Consider the following 19,172-nt stretch of genomic DNA (forward strand, 5'->3'; position numbering starts at 1 on the left):
AAACTTGGATTCCTTTTTATCTGCTAGACTTCAAGGGTCTTGTTTTTTAGTTAATTCTTCAATATTTACTGTCACTTCTCTAATCTATCCAGGAAAGGGTTTTTCAGGTTCAGATTACTTGTAATTTACCCTGTGTTCTCTATAATTTCTGAGTAGAGTGAAAAATTGGTGTGTGTGTGTGTGTGTGTGTGTGTGTGTGTGTCTGAAATTTCCAACTTGAATGAGATTCTGAGAAAAAAAAATTCATTCCAACATCCACATTTGAGTTCAGTTTAATTGCATTGACATATTGTACATAACATATATGTGGTCTTAAACCTTATAGTGTCTATTTCTAATTCTAGGGTGCAATTAAAAGGAACTTATCCAGTAAGTATATCTTAGCTATGAGACATAGAGTATGATTTAAAAGATGGAATAGTTCCTTGGATCTTGAAACATATATACTTTTGAATGATACATTCTCAGACTTAATTTGTAAAACTTACAAATGCTTTATTTTCACAGAACAGAAATTGTATGATGATAAAGGGACTCTGTGAGTTCTTAATGATTAATATTTGAGTTCCGAATGACTAAAGTTTAAGTTCTGAAAAGGAATGTTTGAGACGTATGACTTCCTTCTGCCCGTGTGGTTCAACTCTTGCTGTATAATTTGATTTTAGAAATGAATTTATCAAGTGTGTTGGCTGATAGGGGTGGAGAGAGAAGAAAGGCTGAAGGAGTTAAAGATGAATGCACCTTCTCATTCTTGTATTATTTGGCACAAACGTGTTAGTCAACTCAAGTGTTATGACAGAAGTTATAATATACACAGGCATAGTTTTCCTCTGTGCCTGTAACACAGTCTAGGGAATTCTAAATTCATGATTCCTAGTTTAAAAGTACAACATTTTCTTGGCACTTAAAGAACTGGCAGAGAATGCTGGATTCACACACTGTATACATATGGACGAACTCAGTATTCTATTATGATAATTCGGTAACAGCAGTGATCAAGGCAGCAGACATTCAAAGAATGGTAAGCTACTCCAGGAAACCCTGCAGGATAAAAATCTTCTGTTTGATAACTTATCTGGGTAGTTCCATGGTGAATTGGATTTTACAAATTCCAGGAGGGAAAAAAACCCTGCTACTACAGATGGCCTAATATTTATATGACTTTTACGTTGCTGGGAAAGCATATATGTTTTCAGAGTTTATTTTGCAAAGTTTTCCTATCAAAGTGCTTACTAATGAGATTTACACTACAAACTATTTGGAAACAATCTGTAATACATATCGAATGAGAAGAGTGACTGTCTGCTTAAGAAGCTGCTTTTTCCTGTATGTCAGGTGAAGAGGTGGCAAGACCCAGACGTTCCACACCGACTCCAGAACTTATTAGGTGAGCCTGAGAGGAATGAATTATGTGTTACACAAGGCGCAGTGCATTGTTAGCAATTAGATAAACTTCCTTTGGGCTAAATTCTCAGTTTCCTGTTAGCCAAGAGCCAATCCACACTGGTAAGTTCACAGCATGGTTCTAGTAATGTTGTCTTTTCTTTTTTTTTTTTAGTATTTTTTTATTTTCCCTTTTTGTTGCCTTTTTTTATTGTTGTTGTAGTTATTATTGTTGTTGTTGATGTCGTTGTTGTTGGATAGGACAGAGAGAAATGGAGAGAGGAGGAGAAGATAGAGACGGGGAGAGAAAGACACCTGCAGACCTGCTTCACAGCCTGTGAAGCGACCCCCCTGCAGGTGGGGATCCTCATGCCAGTCCTTGCGCTTGGCGCCATGTGCCCTTAACCTGCTGCGCTACCGCTACCGTCCGACTCCCTGTCATTTTTTACAATGACATAGAGACAGTGAGAAATTGAGAGGGATGGGGAAGGTAGATGAAGAGAGAGAGCTTTCTCCCTGCAAGTGGGAGTCCAGGGACTTGAACTCAGGCCCTTGGCCTCTATAATGTGTGCATTCAACCAGGTATATCACCATCCAGTCCCTACAAAGGAGACCAACAGATAACTCTCGTCATCTACTTCGTTTTAATTTTTTTTGCCTCTAGGGTTATTGCTTGGGCTCAGTGCCTGTACCACGAATCCACTGCTTCTCCTGGAGGCTTTTTTTTCCTTCTTTTGTTGCCCTTGTTGGTTTATCATTGTTGTGGTTATTATTGTTGTTGTTGATGGTGTTGTCATTGTTGGATAGGACAGAGAGACATGGAGAGAGGAGGGGAAGACAGAGAGGGGGAGAGAGAAAGACAGACACCTTTAGACCTGCTTCACCGCTTGTGAAGCGACCTCCTGCAGGTGGAGAGCCGGGGGCTCGAACCGGGATCCCTACATCGGTCCTTAGGCTTCGCGCCATGTGCTCACTTAACCTGCTGCACTACTGCCGGACCCCCGTCATCTACTTCTAGTAATATCTATAAAATGTGAAATAGTCTCACAAGTGAGAAGGTTAAAAATCTGTGTTAAAGAAATATTTGGTGTTTGGAATGCTGACCTGAAATATGATTATCTTGCCTTACGACGTGGCCTGTGTGGCTGAATATGATTTTGTGATAACAGTTACTGTACCACACACCAAAGAATGTTTTCTAATGTTGTATATTTTACATCGTCTATTCTGGGGATGAGTTAGTATTGTATACATGGGCATGGTTTCCAAAAAAGACTGTCTTTTGTTTGCACTGTATATTCCTTAGGATGAGTATTGTGTAAATACCATTGTTTGGGGTGGCGAAATGACTCACTTGGATAGTGCAATAATTTCCCATGTGTGCTCCCCATCTCTGTCCCCTATCTATCTATCTATCTATCTGTCTATCTGCCTCTTTGTTTTTATTTGAAAGTCCAGTATCCAGCAGTGGTGAAACTTCAGGGTTAACCACCCAACCCTCCCCCCATCCAAAAAATACCACTAATTTCCAAAAAGACTAATTTTTATTTAAAATCTGAATCCTTTCAGTTTCCCTACTTCTTTAAAACATAGTTTTCCTCTTCTTACTCCTAATACACATGCGTAGAACTCATCGGGATCAGTGAAACCTCTAGGGGAGAAATGAGCATTACAAAACCTTTCTAAATAATTAGTTTCTGTGATAATTAGGAGTGAGGTCAGCTAGAGCTCCCCCAGTAGACTACACACATTCCAGTGTACAAGGATCCGGGTTCAAGCCCTCAGTATTTGCTTGCAGGATGAAAGCTTCACAACTGGTGAAGGAGTGCTGTAGATATCTGTCTGTCTGTCTCTCTCTCTCTCCATTTCTCTCTCTCTCTCTCTCTCTCTTCTTTCTTTCTCACTTTTGCTTCCTCCCTGTATTAAAAGAAAACCACTGGCCACCAGGAAGAGTGAAGTACTACAGGTATCAAGTGCCAATACTAACCCTGGTGACAAAAATAAGTCATAATTAGGAGAAAGAATGAGAGTTTGTTACTGTCCTTTCCCCCAACTTCTCAGTAGTCTTCCTGTCTCTCTGAAATGACCTATGAAAAGCACTGGGAAATATATAGAACTAATCTACTGCATAGAGAATGGAGTAAAAAGTAGAAGTTGGTAGACCTCCTAGTCACTTAAACAAACACAATCTTCCTGAGTTGTTTATCACTAACCAATCCCCTCCTCCCACCTTTCACTCATGATCAACTGAATTAACTATGGCAGGAAATACAATGGAGACAATTCTGAAACACTTCTGAAGTGTTCAGAAAGTCCTAAGTAAACAAGCCGTGTAATAAACTGCAGTCTCTAGTATTGTCTCTTCCAGGTAGAACAAATCAGGACGCTTTGAAAGTGCTTCTCTTCTTTGACTTAACTTCTTGTGGACCAGAAATTTGCTTCATACCCCCAATGAGAACCAAGGGTTTTATCTCTTACCAGTTGTCTTTGATTTTTTTGTCCATGATATTCACCATCTTTACATCATGCCTTCCGACCCTATACTTTAGTACATCTGTATCAATTCATACAGATGATCTCCTAACCATCTATTTTTTTTACCATTAGTTAGCCAGCTTGTATATCTATTTCAGCATTCTTTTTTTTTTAATATTTTCCTTCATGTGTGTAATCTAGCAAAAAACCTCCAGATGACACAATGGCTCTTGCTCCCCTGTTTGGCCCACCGCTAGAATCAGCTTTCGACGAACAGAAGACAGAAGGTATGAAAAGTGTTTTTATAGATCTGTTTGCCATTTCACTGAAGTACAGTGGACTTCAAGGAAGTGTGTGTGTGTGAATTAAGGCGTGTTTTCAGTGTATCCTCAGATGTCTGGATGAAAGTAAAGGTCTAGCCTAGGTGTGTTCCTGGCACAGGAGTTGAGTTTGTAGAACTCTACTATTTTAGGATTTGAATTTTTACTTCCAAAACTACCAAATGGCTAGCAAATTCATTCCTCAAAAGATGACAGATACTCTTTACAGAACCCTTGTCAGAGAGTGTGGCTCCACGAACAAAGCAAAAGTCATTATGGAGCCAGAGACACACAGACTTGCTGTCATTGTCACTGTCACTGTCACCATGAGCTAGCCTCTCTACTGTCTTCTCTACCTCATCAGTAGCTGTGTCCATCAGATTGCTTACACAGCAGACATTGTTTGCAGGTTTAAGATCCAGAAATGACCTCTCACCTTCAGGAACTTAGAGAATATTGTGAAAGAAATATCTTTTGGGCCATTATTACTAGTGCTATCCATTAGATGTTTATTCTTAGAAGGAAATGTTGAACTTTTTTAAATTGACTATGCTTTTTAGATGTCGGTGAGTAGTGTGCACCTTGAAGATAACTCTTCATATATAAAGTGAGCTAATCAGTTCTTGAAATGTTTTAGTATCGATACACACATCTGCGATAGCCGTTTGAGAATACAGAATGTTTTTTATGAAAATGATTTGGCGGTGAGGCAGGTCTGCAGGTTTCTATCTTTCTCTCCCCTCTCTGTCTTCCACTCCTCTCTCCATTTCTCTCTGTCCTATCCAACAACAGCAACATCAATAACAATAATAATAGCTACAACAATAAAACAACAAGGGCAACAAAAGGGAATAAATAAAATTTTTTTTAAATACCGTAGCATATATATAATAAAACATTCCTCTAGGACATTTTGATGAAGGAAACAACAATGTGAAGAATTACAAGATTTGAAAGCATAATAAGTAGGCTACACTGCAGAGTTTATGTTATAAAAGAAGCCATCAAGTACAGTGGATTAAACAATACAAAAGGTTATTTCTGTTTCTTATTAACATTTGCAAAGTAAACATAAGGACTGGTAGGGTCGTGCTGTTCTCTTCAGTTCATAGCCCAGGGACTTCTCTAGCTGTCTGCATCTCCCAGTCAAAAGGAGAAGGCAAGAATGACCAGTAAATCTCACTGCCAATTCTTGCAAGAGCAAAATCTGAAAAAGACATCCATCAGAGAGATTCTAGTAGCATATGGTCCATAAAAACTCCTTAACCATAAAGAAATGGAGAACAGATGCTGGAAATAGCAGTCAGCCACTTCCTAGTCTCATTCGGTGATTCCGCTGGAATAACGTATCTGGAACATGTCTAAAGACTCCTTCAGTAATTTATAAGTCTATAATTTAGAGTTCATATGCAAGAAAAATTTAAAAAGGCTTTGCAGTGAGGCTAGCAGTCATTTTGACTCATCTGTAGTCAGCGAATTCTTCCATGATACAACTGCATAGCAACTGAAAGTGGAACTTGGTCAGTTGCTTCTGAATCTGCCTGCTAAAGAATTTCTGTAAAAACTAACTACATGGAAACCTGACATTCAAAACCATCAAACAGTGCTCAAAAATCAACCTGGTGGGAGTCGGGTAGTGCAACCTGGTAGTGCAGCGGGTTAAGCGCATGTGGCACAAAGCGCAAGGACTGGCTAAGGATCCCGGTTCGAGCCCCAGGCTCCCCACCTGCAGGGGAGTCCCTTCACAGGTGGTGAAGCAGGTCTGCAGGTATCTATCTTTCTCTCCCCTCTCTGTCTTCCCCTCCTCTCTCCATTTCTCTCTGTCCTATCCAACAACAATGACATCAATAACAACAACAATAACTACAACAACAATGAAAAACAAGGGCAACAAAAGGGAAAAATAAATAAATATATATATAAAAAATCAACCTGGTGCTCCAAACTGAATCAATGAAAAAATATATATATATGTCACTTTAGTAGAGTGTGTATATTTTTTTTGTTAAGATAAAATAGAGCTAAAACCATCTTTGAAACTGATGATGGGGGGGGAGAGTAATAAAATAAATTGCCAGGGAGTCTGCTTGATGGTTCCTTGAGTAGTTCCAGCCCATAAAGTTCCAGTATTTATAGCAAGTACACTAAACTAGCTCGCCCAAAATCCACAGAAATTCATTTGAAACTCCATATTGCCCCCAAGTAAAAGACTCTGGGGTGGGTGGGTGGGGAGAATACAGGTCCATGAAGGATGATAAATGACATAGTGGGGGTTGTATTGTTAAATGGGAAACTGGGGAATGTTATGTATGTACAAACTATTGTATTTACTGTTGAATGTAAAACATTAATTCCACAATAAAGAAATAAATTTAAAAAAAAAAAAAGAAACTCCAGAAAATGACTAGGTGACTCCTATCTCCACATGCATTTATTTCAATCGAATCTTCTGTCACTAGTTTAAAGGACAAGTAGGGGAAGAGATGTTATTTTAAAGTTAGGTAACACATACCTATGATCAGATCTCAACTCCTCTGCTTTCACCATATGGGCTCTTGGCCAAGTCATTTCATCATTGCAAACTTTCCTTTCCTCTACTGAAAATGGTACCAATACCATCCTATGGTGATATTGTGAAAACTGAAACAGATTAGTAACAGTCTCTGGTCTTGTGGACAATGACATATATTATGCCATGAGATTCTTAATGCTCTTAGTAAATCTCCTAGATAGTTCTTATCTTCACACCAAAGAAATAGAAACTCAGAGGCTCAGGAACTTGCTGAAGGTTCTGTAGTAACCGCAGCAATTGAATTCAAATCCAATTTCCAGGTCTGTGTTTACCTACATACGACGTTGCAAGCTATGATTACATACAACCTGAGACATGCTAGTTGTGGAGAAGAGCTAGAGATGTACATTATTAACACAGCAATAAAAGTCAAAAGGAAACCTCAAAACAAATATTTAAAAATGTTCATTTCAGTGTCCTTAGAACAAATGCCAAATTGTTTTTTTTAATATCTAAATGCTTATGTATTTTCCACTTAAGATGTTTGCCAAATTTAATTTCCATTTATAATGCTGTAAAAGAGTTACTTAAAAACCCGGTAAAAATCATTAAAAAAACAAGTCACCATTCAAAACCCAGACATTTTCACTTTTTAAGCATATTCTTAGCAAACTTTAAATAAACCAACTTAGAACAAATGTCTGTGGAATTACTGTCTGGATTTTCAAATGAATGACAGAAACAGAGCCAGTACATATACTGACATTCAGAATGTCCTTAAGTGACCAATAAAGAAGCAAGGGCAAACTGTTTTTAAAGTTCTTGTATAGATAGAAACTCTCTCTCTCTCTCTCTCTCTCTCTCTCCTGTTTCTGGTCTCTGTTAGGAAAGAATGAAAAGCAGCACATTCCCAAATTCATTTGCCAGACTGGGGCCAGAAGGAAATAATTTTGTGAAGCTCAACTTAAAATGGACATTTTGAGTTTTAAAATCTGAGAGCATTTCTTTTATAACTCACCCTGGGAACTTTTTTTTTTTCCTAGATCTTTTAGATCAGCCTGAGATATGGGGATCAGGCCAACCAGTGAATCCAAGCATGGAGTCGCCAAAGTTAACAAGGTCTTTTCCCACTGGAAGTAAGTTTCTGTCTGAGAGATTAAGTGTCTCATTTTACTGTCTGGCTACATAGTGAAATTAAATGATGCTTGGTGATCTACATATGCAACATTTGGACTGTTTAATAAAAAGCACTATTCTCACAGGCCTTAGCATTGAGGAGGTCTAGGGCAGGTTGTCAAGGTGGAAATAATAATTGATGAAAGTAAGATCACTAAGTTTGATTCATAGCCTCTTTTTATATCTCGCCAAGTGATGTGTTTATTCCTCCATTCATTCTGTGTGCATGTGTGAGACTGAGAAGCAAATGGGTGGGAGGAGGTGGTCGTGCACCTGGTTAAGCGCTCACATTACAGTGCACAAGGACCCAAGTTCAATTCCCTGGTCCCCACTTGCAGGGGGAAAGCTTCACAAGTGGTGAGGCAGGGCTGCAGGTGTCTCTCTGTCTCTCTCCCTCTCTATCTCTCCCCCTCCCTTCTCAGTTTCTCCCTATCTCTATTCAGTAATAAGTAAATATTAAAAGAATGAGAAGCAAATGAGTTTAAGAGCATACTGTGCTCCAGGAACTGAACTATCACTCATCACAGAAATGAACAAGGCAGATGTGGTCTCTACTGAACCTGCAAACTGAGGCTGCACAGGCTAGAAGGGACACATGGCAGGAAAGAACCATCATTGTAAAGCAAACAACCAGAACTACAGGGGAGAGAAAAGCTGAGACAGGATCTGGAGCAAATTTACCTTGGGGCCCTGTTTCCATAGGGATCATTCAGTTGCTTCTAAAGATTGTCTTTGTCCCTTCACCTGTACTGGGTTAGTTATTTAGGCTGAATGTCCTCTTTATTCGGTCAGGCTACCTGTTTGATGGATTTACTGCATTCTCAGTTGTGTGGACTTCCTGCAGCAGAGAAGACATAGAAAGTATGCATTTAAAAAAAAAAATCAAGGTTTTAATTCCTAACAGATGAGTATGTATATATAGCTATATGTACAAAGGTGTGTGTGTGTGTATGTGTGTGGCAATGACATGAGAGTTTCCTCACAGGTGAAGGATATCAGATTCTGTTCTTACTGATGCTGAGAGATGAGATGTCTTGTTTGTATATCAGAAATTGAGAAGGAAAGGTAGATAAGAGAGGGAGAGAGAAAGATACCTGTAGACCTGCTTCACGACTTGTGAAGCGACCCCTTTGCAGGTAGGGAGCCGGGGGCTCGAACAGGGATCCTTGCGCCAGTCCTTGTGCTTGATACTATGTGAGTTTAACACTGGTGCCACCGCCGACCGGGGAAAGCTATCTTTATAGAGCTGTGATACTCTAATTATTGCCTAAAGGCCAAATGAAATACTGATTTTAAGTCCAGCTTTTGGGATGTCAGAGTTTTACTCAAATTATTCGGCTTTTATGGTATTTTATTTGTTGGTTATGATCTCAACTTTTTTTCATTTTTTTTCTAATTTTATTAGCAGGATTCATGGTTCATAGTCAACAGTAAATACAGTTATTGGTATATGTGTAAAATGTCTCAGTTTTCTGCAAAACACTCTCCTCCCCCCAACATCAGGCACCAGAACCCGAAAGCCCCTCATCCAATCTCGAAGTCTTTAACTTTGGTACAATACACTAGGTTTTGTCAATTTTTTTCATAATTTTTTTTTTTGTATTTCATTGGGGCGGGTTAATGGCTTACAATAATTATGGTTGTTGGTACATGTGGAAATTTTTCAGTTTTCTGCAAAATGTTCTCATCCCCAGCCTAGGTCCTCCTCCACCGTCAGACACCAGGACTCAACAACCCCCCTCCCCCCCAGAGTCCTTTGCTCTGGTGCAATATACCAAACTCAGTCCAAGTTCTGCTTTGTATTTCCCCTTTCTGTTCTTGTTTCTCAACTTCTGTCCATGAGTGAGATCATCCCATATTCATCTCTCTCTCTCTTTCTGACTTATATGATCTCAACTTTTACTGATATCCTAAATCAGAAATAGAGTCCACACTGACTCTTGCCTTTCATGAGAAAATCAGATCTATTTAGGTATACTTTACAGAAGCTCATAACCACAGCCAGGAACCACATATTCCTGGACTTCTGAGTGACAGCTATTACTCATGCCTGTCATGCAGGAGGTCAGGATACTCTCCAAAAAAATAAAGAAAGGTGTTGGGGGGGTAGATTGAGGGTGGTCAGACAGTGGCCACATCCAGTTGGATCCCTGGATCCCCACCTGTGGGAGGGCTGGGGAACACACACTCTTCACAAGTGAAGTAGGTCTGTGAGGTGTCTCTCTTTCTATCTCCCCTCCCCTCTCAATGTCTCTCTGTGCTATCCATTTAAAAGAAAAAATAGAGGGAGTCGGGTGGTAGTGCAGCGGGTTAAGCACATGTGTCGCAAAGCGCAAGGGCCAGCTTAAGGATCCCGCTTCGAGCCCTCCAGCTCTCCACCTGCAAGGGAGTCACTTCACAAGCAGTGAAGCAGGTCTGCAGGTGTCTGTCTTTCTCTCCCCCTCTCTGTCTTCCCCTCCTCTCTCCATTTCTCTCTGTCCTACCCAAGAATGACGACGTCAATCACGAGTGGTGAAGCAGGGCTGCAGGTGTCTGTCTTTCTCTCCCCCTCTCTGTCTTCCTCTCCTCTCTCCATTTCTCTCTGTCCTATCCAGCAACGACGACATCAATCACGAGTGGTGAAGCAGGGCTGCAGGTGCAGCTTTGTCTCTCTCCCTATCTTTCCCTTCCCTCTTGATTTCTGACTGTCTCTATCCAATAAATAAATAAGGATAATTAAAAAAATGAAAAAATTTAAAAAATGAGAAAATCAAATAATCACAAGTAGAAAATTGAAATTCTACCTTGCATCAAAATGGACATACATTTTACATTGCACATACATTAAAATATTTGAAAAAAATAAAGTTGACGTTGGTCTGGGCAAAAAGAATCATAATAAATAAATATAAAATCCCATCTATATATAACAAGAACTCCTTATCTACTCTTCGACCTAAAGCTCACTCACAGCCTGGTTTGCACACGTCTCTTTGATACTCATTGTGTCAATCATAAAAGCCTGTTTTCACTCCTCCTTAAGTCACTGCTTTCAGCAGAGGAACTGAAACTTAGTTTGGTGTTAGAGCCTTGTTAAAGGAAGGAAGGAAGGAATAGCATGATTATATTGCTCCTAGATGACATTCATTTGACAATCTTATTATCAGAGAATAGAAGAATCTGCATGAGTCCTACTTCAGTTCTTTTGTTCTGAATGGAAAAGAAATAAAGAGAAGGAGAGAAAGAGAAAAAAAAGAGAGAGAGTGAAACTTAAATGGCTTATTTCATTCCCAATACCATGAAATTGAGTGAACACTGAATTTTCCTGCTAAGTGTGTAACTTCGTGAGAAAGTGACCAGTTAATCCTTGATTTCTTATCTCTACAGCACCTCCACCATTGCCTCCAAAAAATGTACCAGCCACCCCACCCCGAACAGGTTCCCCCTTAACAGTTGGGCCAGGTAAGTTTTCATTTTTTCTTTTTTGGGGATGATGTGCCTAGGGGAAGAGTGGCCCTCAACCCCAAACCCCACCTGATTTTGATGTGTTGGGAGTAGACTAGATGAAGCTCAGAAGTGTTGGCAGTTACTTTCACTTTCAACACAATTTGCTCTGCAGACTTATACGCAGTTGTCAAGCCATGCTTCCCCAAAAGATTCCTTTTTCTCAACTCTATTTTCCTCTGTGTGATCTTGTTAAATGTGGGTCATATTCATTGCCATGATTTAAAAGAAAAATTCTCAATAATAAAGATCATTGCTTAAAAAAATAATAAATAAATAAATAACATTGTTTAATTGACATCTTGGGCTGAGGAGATAGCATAATGGTTATGTAAAAAAATACTTTCATGCCTAAGGTACAAAAGGTCCCAGGTTCCATCCCCAGTACCTCCATAAATCAGAGTTGAGAAGTACAGAGGTCAAATAAATAAATATAGAATAAAATTGACATCTCACTTCACTAGCTTGCACTTGAATAATTTGAAAATTAAAAGTCTTAAAATACACTGTATTTTTCCCAGCAACGGATCTTTTTTTTTCCTAGCCTTTAAACTGGTGGGTCTATTAGAACACAAAATGGTTTCCAAGCTTCTGCAGTGGGGATTTTTTTTTTTTCTGGTAGTCATTCTTTATTATCTCCTGGCAAAGAGATAGGCAAGGGTAATGTCCTATGGCAAAGAATTGCTGCCTGACTCTAGGTGGATAGCTTCGAAGGCACAGCATTGCCTCCTATTAAAAGCAATACTACACATTAATATGATTGCTTTCAGTCTCGTCATATTGCACTACCAAGTCAAAGCAGTAATAGTTACTCTATGTATCCCGGCCCTTACAGTCTGCTTCTTTATTGCCTTTGCAATTACATTTCATCCCAACTGTTCCTGCAGCCTGGTGAGTTTGATCCCACTAGAGTAAGGTTATTTATCAACAAGAGTGAATTCAAGACATAGTCAGCCCTAACAGAGTCATCCAGAGTCTTAGAATGTGAAGGTGTGGGAGTCGGGCGGTAGCACAGTGAGTTAAGTGCACATGGCACAAAGCTCAAGGTTCCAGCCCCCGGCTTTCCCCCTGCAGGGAGTCCCTTCACAATCGGTGAAGCAGGTCTGCAGATGTCTATCTTTCTCTCCCCCCTCTGTCTTCCCCTCCTCTCTCCATTTCTCTCTGTCCTATCCAACAAGGATGACAACGACACCAATAATAACTACAACAATAAAAAACAATGGCAACAAAAGGGAAAATAAATATAAAAATTTTTTTAAAAAAGAATGTGAAGATGCTTGCAAATTCAGATCATGTTGGTCCCTTGTGTATTCACAACCATGTGAGATATAAATTATTAATTTTGTGGCCCATGAAAATTTCAGTCCATGTATCTCTAGCCTCAGAATCTTGAAAGTTAGCCCTTTTCAAACCACAAAATATGGAAATACTAAGCTAGTTTTTACAGACAAAGCTTTATTTAAAGGTAAAGAAACTTTTGCTTTGAAGTGGTTTAAGTAACAATCTCTAGTTGAATAAACTCAGTTTTTAAACTTTTTTCCTTTTTTTGCCTCCAGGGTTATTGCTGGGGCTTGGTGCCTGCACTATGAATCCACTCCTCCTGGAGGCCATTTTTACCTTTTTTTTTTTTTTTTTTTACATAGGAGAGGACAGAGAGAAATTGAAAGGGATAGGGAGGACAGAGAGGGGGAAAGAGAGACACCTGCAGACCTGTTCACCACTTGTGAAGTGACCCCCCCCCACACACACACACACACATAGGTGGATAACTGGAAGCTCAAATCTGGATCCTTGCAGAGTCCTTACACTTCCTGCTATGTGCACTTAACCCCAGTCCACTACCACCTGGCCCCAATAAACACAGTTTTTTAAAAGCATTTTCTTCACATTGTAGTTATTATCAAGTATTTGCTCCCAAACTGGAAAAAAATGTTTTAAATTAATTTTCTTATGACTGACAAGAATTAAAAAAGAATATCTGACTATTGTTTAAACAAAACAGAGGCTTTTCTGTTTCATGATTGCACACAGATAAATAGTACAGTTATGCTTAGGATGTGAACAGATTCAACTTGACAAGAAAATGAAATCATAAAGAGGTTTTATCACTTTCAGTCCAACTAAAGGGGTCTATGTGTAATATCCAGTAATTCTAATACATAGCAAATGTCTTCTCAACAAGCTGTGCGTGTTGTGTGTGGAGTGTGGATGTGTGTGTGCGCAGATAATCCATGTGGGGACATTCCTTTGAATAATCCTCTTGTTATTTTTCTGGTGCATTTGAAGTGAAGGCTGTACTGCTGACTATATATGATGTTCGAAACTCACAGCTATTATGATTAGTTTCACCAAGCATTGGCTTTTTCTACATTAGGCAAGAGAATCTTTTCAAATAGCAGGGTAATTTTCAGCTACCACTTCTTTTCATTGTCAATTCCAGAGCCTGTATGTATTTCTCTACAAAACTCATACAGTCTTCCCCAAAATACTTACATTCTGCACACTTTCATTTAAAAAAAATTTTTTATTAGGGATTCAATAATGATCAAGGTTGTAAGATAACAGAGGTACAATACAGTTCCCACCACCAGAGTTCTGTGTCCCTTCCCCTCCATTGGAAGCTTCCCTATTCTTTATCCATTTGGGATCATGGACCAAAATTCTTTATGGGATACAGAAGGTGGAAGGTCTGGCTTCTGTAATTGCTTCTCCATGGGACAGGGATGTTGGCAGGTGGGTCCATACCCCCCAGCCTGTTTCTGTCTTTTTCTAGTGGGGGAGGGCTCTGGAGAGGTGAGATTCCGGGAGCAGCCTGTGGAGAAAAGTGTCACACTCAGCATCTTAAATGATGGTGAAACAGCTAACTGTGGTAACCTTAAAAAAAAAGGGGGTAAGTGGGGGGGGGGGGGGTCGGGCGGTGGCGCAGTGGGTTAAGTGCAAGTGGCGCTAAGCGCAAGGACCGGCGTAAGGATCCCGGTTCGATCTCCCGGCTCCCCACCTGCAGGGGAGTCGCTTCATAGGCAGTGAAGCAGGTCTTCAGGTGTCTATCTTTCTCTCCCCCTCTCTGTCTTCCCCTCCTCTCTCCATTTCTCTCTGTCCTATCCAACATCAAACAACATCAACAATGGCAATAATAGTAACCACAACGAGGCTACAACAAAAGGGAAAAAAAAATGGCCTCCAGGAGCCATGGATTCATGGTGCAGGCACTAAGCCCAGCAATAACCCTGGAGGGAAAGGAAAAAAAAAAAGGGGTAAATGAAAGCATAGGCAAAGATGACCTCACATTACAAAGCCAGGGGCCCCACCCTTCAGCTCTCAATCCACTCAGAACACCCAGAGACACCCCACAAAAGCCATCTCTTTACCAGGCTCTGCCTAGTCCCTCCCACCAACCTCCCCCCTGGCCCCCCGCCGCCCCTAAGTAATATCCATAAAGTCAATCAAAGTTTAAAATCAACTACTTTAACCACAGGCAATGACCAGGCAGCCACAGAGGTCAAAATTGAAAAACTACCATCCATCAATGACTTGGACAGCATTTTTGGCCCAGTTTTGTCCCCCAAGTCTGTGACTATTAATGCTGAAGAAAAATGGGTCTATTTTTCTGATACGTCCCCGGAACATGTTGCTCCGGAACTGACTCCAAGGGGAAAAGTGGTGTCCCCACCAGCTGCACCAGACAACCCAGCTGATACCCCAGTTCCAGGCCCGCCCGTGCCCCCAGGGCCTCCTCGAAATGTACCTTCGCCGCTTCATTTAGAAGAAGTCCAGAAGAAAGCAGCTGAGCAGACCTTCATTAAAGATGAGTACTTAGAAACAATCTCATCTCCTAAAGATTTGGGGTTGGGACAGAGAGCAGCTCCGCCTCCCCCACCACCACCCACCTACAGGACTGTGGTTTCGTCCCCTGGACCTGGCTCGGGCAGTGGTACAGGGACCGCTAGTGGTACGTCTTACTGTCTGAGTGTGTTCATGTGGCGGGGAATGGCCTGGCTGCTGCCGTGTGAGCTGTACCCTCCTCCCGCCTGGCAGTTTGCTCTCGAGTTTCAGCACTACTTCCTGGCATGTCGTGGTCCATCGAATGCTCGCAGTCATAGTGCAAGTCTGTAGATGTGTTTCGCCCTGCACTTAGAGATGCCCTGCCCTCCAAGGCCCGCACTTAGGAAGCCCTGTTTTGAAAGAAAGCTGCAATGTCATTGTTAATATTTCAGGAGCATTTTAGAAAGACATGAGTTTCGTGGTAAAGGTCTCATCTCCTTGTCCTCTGCCTCCACAAGGACTCTGGTGTTGTCTTTGGTTTGGTTTTCATTGTTTATTGATACGATTGACAAGATCTCAAGATATTTAAAGTGTCCAATGTACGATGATGCGATTCACGTTTTGAAAGGATCTCCCAATTGAATCAACACATTCTTTCCTTAACATATTGACCTCTTTATTTTTCTTTCGATAAGAACATTTTAGTAATACACTCAGAACATTTCAATTACACAATAGCTATCAGTCCTACACGGTATTATAATCATGATATACATTAGAGCCTAAGATCATACTCAGGACTGGACATGAGCGAGCATGTGGCTTACTCTTCTTCCCCTGTGGGCTCCTGATTTGGTAGATTCATTTGTATGTTTGTTTCTTCTTTCTCTATTTTTTTTTTTGCCTCCAGAGTTATTGCTGGGGATCAGTGCCTGCACCATGAATCCACTGCTCCTGGAGACCATTCCCCCCCCCCCCTTCGTTGCCCTTGTTGTTGTAACCTTGTTGTGGTTATTATTGTTGTTGTTGATGTCATTGTTGTTGGATAGGACAGAGAGAAATGGAGAGAGGAGGGGAAGAAAGAGAGGAGGAGAGAAAGATAGACACCTGCAGACCTGCTTCACTGCCTATGAAGGGACTCCCCTGCAGGGGGGAGCCGAGAGCTGGAACCCGGTCCTTGCGCTTTGTGCCATGTGCGCTTAACCCGCTGCATCACTGCCTCATTCCCCGCCCTTTTTTTTTTTTTTTAATTACTTTTGGTTTTAGAGGGAGAGCCCTGTTATCTTCTCCAACCACTTCAGAAAAAGTCAAGTCTGAAAAGGAAATCATAGAGACCAATCAGAAAAGGATATTCTAATGAGTTTGATTTTCAAACCTGTTCAAGTTGCTACTAAAGGCAATAAAGGAAGATTTCACTTTGACAAGTTTCGGCTGGCCAGGTCAACTCTCAGTACGGTGCTAGATGATAGAAAAATCTTTAATAAGGGTAGGACTTTGCTATGCAACTCATGTACTCTGCAATAAAATAGAAGTTAACTGGAGTCTTTAAAAAAAAACAACTGTGTTTCTTACAAGAACACTTTTCACAAATGTTACCTTCAATCTCAGTTTTTGTTTTCTTCATTTGAAGTTTCATTTTTTGTTCTCTAGTTATAAAAGAAGGAGAAGGAAGCCGGGCGGTAGTGCAGCGGGTTAAGCGCATATGGCACAAAGCTCAAGGACCTGCGTAAGGATCCCAGTTCGAGCCCCCGGCTCCCCACCTGCAGGGGAGTCGCTTCACAGGCGGTGAAGCAGGTCTGCAGGTGTCTGTCTTTCTCTCCCCCTCTCCATCTTCCCCTCCTCTCTCCATATCTCTCTGTCCTATCCAACAAAGACGACATCAAAAACAACAACAATAAAACAACAAGGGCAACAAAAGGGAATAAATAAATAAATAAATAAATATTAAAAAAAGAATGAGAACACCTGCCATTTACATTCAAGGAAGATCAAGCTCTGTCTAGTGAATCTTTTTCTATAGCATTTATTTCACTAAACTTGCCTTGTCTGGGAATATTCTCCAGAGCCCTTCCCCTCCTATTCTTATGTGTTTATCTTAGCCACCTTCCCAGAGTGCCATATTACTGTTTGTGATTTACGTGCTTTGCAAGAAGTGGCCAAATTCTAGTGATGAGGAGCTAGTGAGAATGAATGGAAAGTCATTTGTGTCTGTTATTTACAAGTCTCGCTGCTGCATCTCCTGTTGGTCTCTCAGTGTTTCCTCTATTTGCAAGTTCCTCTGTGCTTTTCACGTCAAGGAAAGGACCAGGAGTCACCTGGAATGCACACAAACCAATATTTTGTTGGGAGTTGTGTGCCTTTGCTCACCACCACCAGAAAGGTAATGCTAGCCAGTCATCTAATGAGTTTGAGAAACACTATGTTGAACCAAAATCCGAAGGTTTCTTTACCGTCGAACTCTGAGAGGTATTAATTCTGTGAATAATAACAGTGGCTGCAGTTTCTTGCCCTGAGCTTCCCTTACAACTGTTCCATTTTGTAGACAGGAAAACTAGGGTTTAGAAATATCAGCTAATCTCCCCAAATTTACACAGCTAGAAGTAATAGACTTGGGAGTGATAATCAGTTCATCTGATCTCCAGTACCTTTTCTGGGTGTACTCTTAAAAGATTTAGTTATGGGGAAGAGAGGGGTGGAAGAAAACTGTAGGGTCCTGGTGCATAATGAAATTGTATTCATGTATCAATGACTGCCCTGTACAGTGGGAACCCCCCCCCCATAAAATACAAGAAAAGAACAAGAGGAGAAAATAACAACTGTGCAAATAGCAACTTTGAAAAAAGAAACTATGTAACATTAAAAAAAGGTTTAGTTAGTTGCAAAATATTCCAAACTGGGGGGTGGGGTTTGTACACCTAGTTAAGCATACACATCGCCATGAGTGCATGAGTGAGGACCCTGTTTCGAGCCTCCGTTCCTCAACTGCAGGGTGAAAGTTTCATGAGCGGTGAAGCAGGTCTGCAGGTGTCTATGTTGCTGTCACCTTCTCTACCTCCCCTCTCAATTTCTCTCTGTCCTGTCAAATAAAAATAGAAAGAAAAAAAAATGGCTGCTGGGAGCAGTGGATTCATAGTGCAGACACCAAGCCCCACCAGTAATCCTGGTGGCAAATATATACACACAGATTCCAAACTTATACGGTGACTAACATCCACTGACACTGGACAGTGCAGATACAAAAGATTACAAAAATCTCAAAATGCACTCCTCTATATAATTCTGTTGATTAAAGTATCCAGTTTCATCCTCAGTTTGATTTAGGTTTAGTTTTTGTTTTATTTTTAATATTATTATTATTATTCTTTTTTGAGAAATCTATGGCTTTTTGTTTATTTGTAAAGATAAGAAAGGACCTCTGGGCAAAATCTTCTACTTAGACCTCAAATCCAAAGCGACTGATTGATCAATACCAGAACATGCTGTATTCCCACTGTCTCCTGGAGGACTGTCTTTTCTGAACCAGCCTCAGTCTTTGGGAGGAGTTTTCAAGGAATAAATACTTGCCCCTTGTCACATAAGCTTAATGTAATACCTTTAGTGAAGGAGGAAAGAAAGCAGCTATTCCTCTGTGTTTTCTCCATCACCCCTCACATTTTCACAGGGTTCTGGAAGATGTTTATTTAATTTTATGTGCGTGAGAGAAAGAAATATGACTTTGCAGAAGAATCTTGAAAAAAAAATTCATTGTTTTCATGTGTAGCTTGCATACCCTTATTTTAAAATATTACCAGTAAAGACTATTGATTCTTAATAATTAAGGTGGAAAATCTATATTTTGCTAGTATTAAAGGGTTGGATTTCTAAGTGGAAGATTGAACTGGCCCCAATAGCCTCATGAATAAATAAAACTTTGCACCATGATCTCCTTAATTAAGTCCCAGTTTATTTTGCAGCTTAATATCTTATCGATGGAATATATAGGAACTGGTGGAAAGATAAATACAGGACTAAAACACTAGAGTCTGCTTTCACATTTTCAAGAGTAGCAAGGCTAATCTGTA

At 40.4% G+C, this 19,172-nt stretch overlaps 1 protein-coding gene across 5 annotated transcripts in view; it reads left to right on the forward strand.

Annotated features, from left to right (window-relative positions):
- SGIP1 (SH3GL interacting endocytic adaptor 1) overlaps positions 1 to 19,172 on the forward strand; it is a 217,906-nt gene that overhangs the window by 121,543 nt on the left and 77,191 nt on the right. For 3 of the 5 annotated variants that reach the window (XM_060206371.1, XM_060206368.1, XM_060206367.1), the window contains 6 exons: positions 345 to 369; positions 1,336 to 1,387; positions 4,060 to 4,145; positions 7,734 to 7,826; positions 11,233 to 11,307; positions 14,825 to 15,298. In XM_060206371.1, coding sequence (XP_060062354.1) covers positions 345 to 369; positions 1,336 to 1,387; positions 4,060 to 4,145; positions 7,734 to 7,826; positions 11,233 to 11,307; positions 14,825 to 15,298 — 805 coding nt within the window. The remainder of the gene's footprint in view (positions 1 to 344; positions 370 to 1,335; positions 1,388 to 4,059; positions 4,146 to 7,733; positions 7,827 to 11,232; positions 11,308 to 14,824; positions 15,299 to 19,172) is intronic. The other 2 variants (XM_060206369.1, XM_060206370.1) reach the window with 1 other exon arrangement.

This window comes from Erinaceus europaeus, chromosome 13 (assembly GCF_950295315.1).
Source record: "Erinaceus europaeus chromosome 13, mEriEur2.1, whole genome shotgun sequence".
In the NCBI taxonomy this organism is placed as follows: Eukaryota; Metazoa; Chordata; class Mammalia; order Eulipotyphla; family Erinaceidae; genus Erinaceus; species Erinaceus europaeus.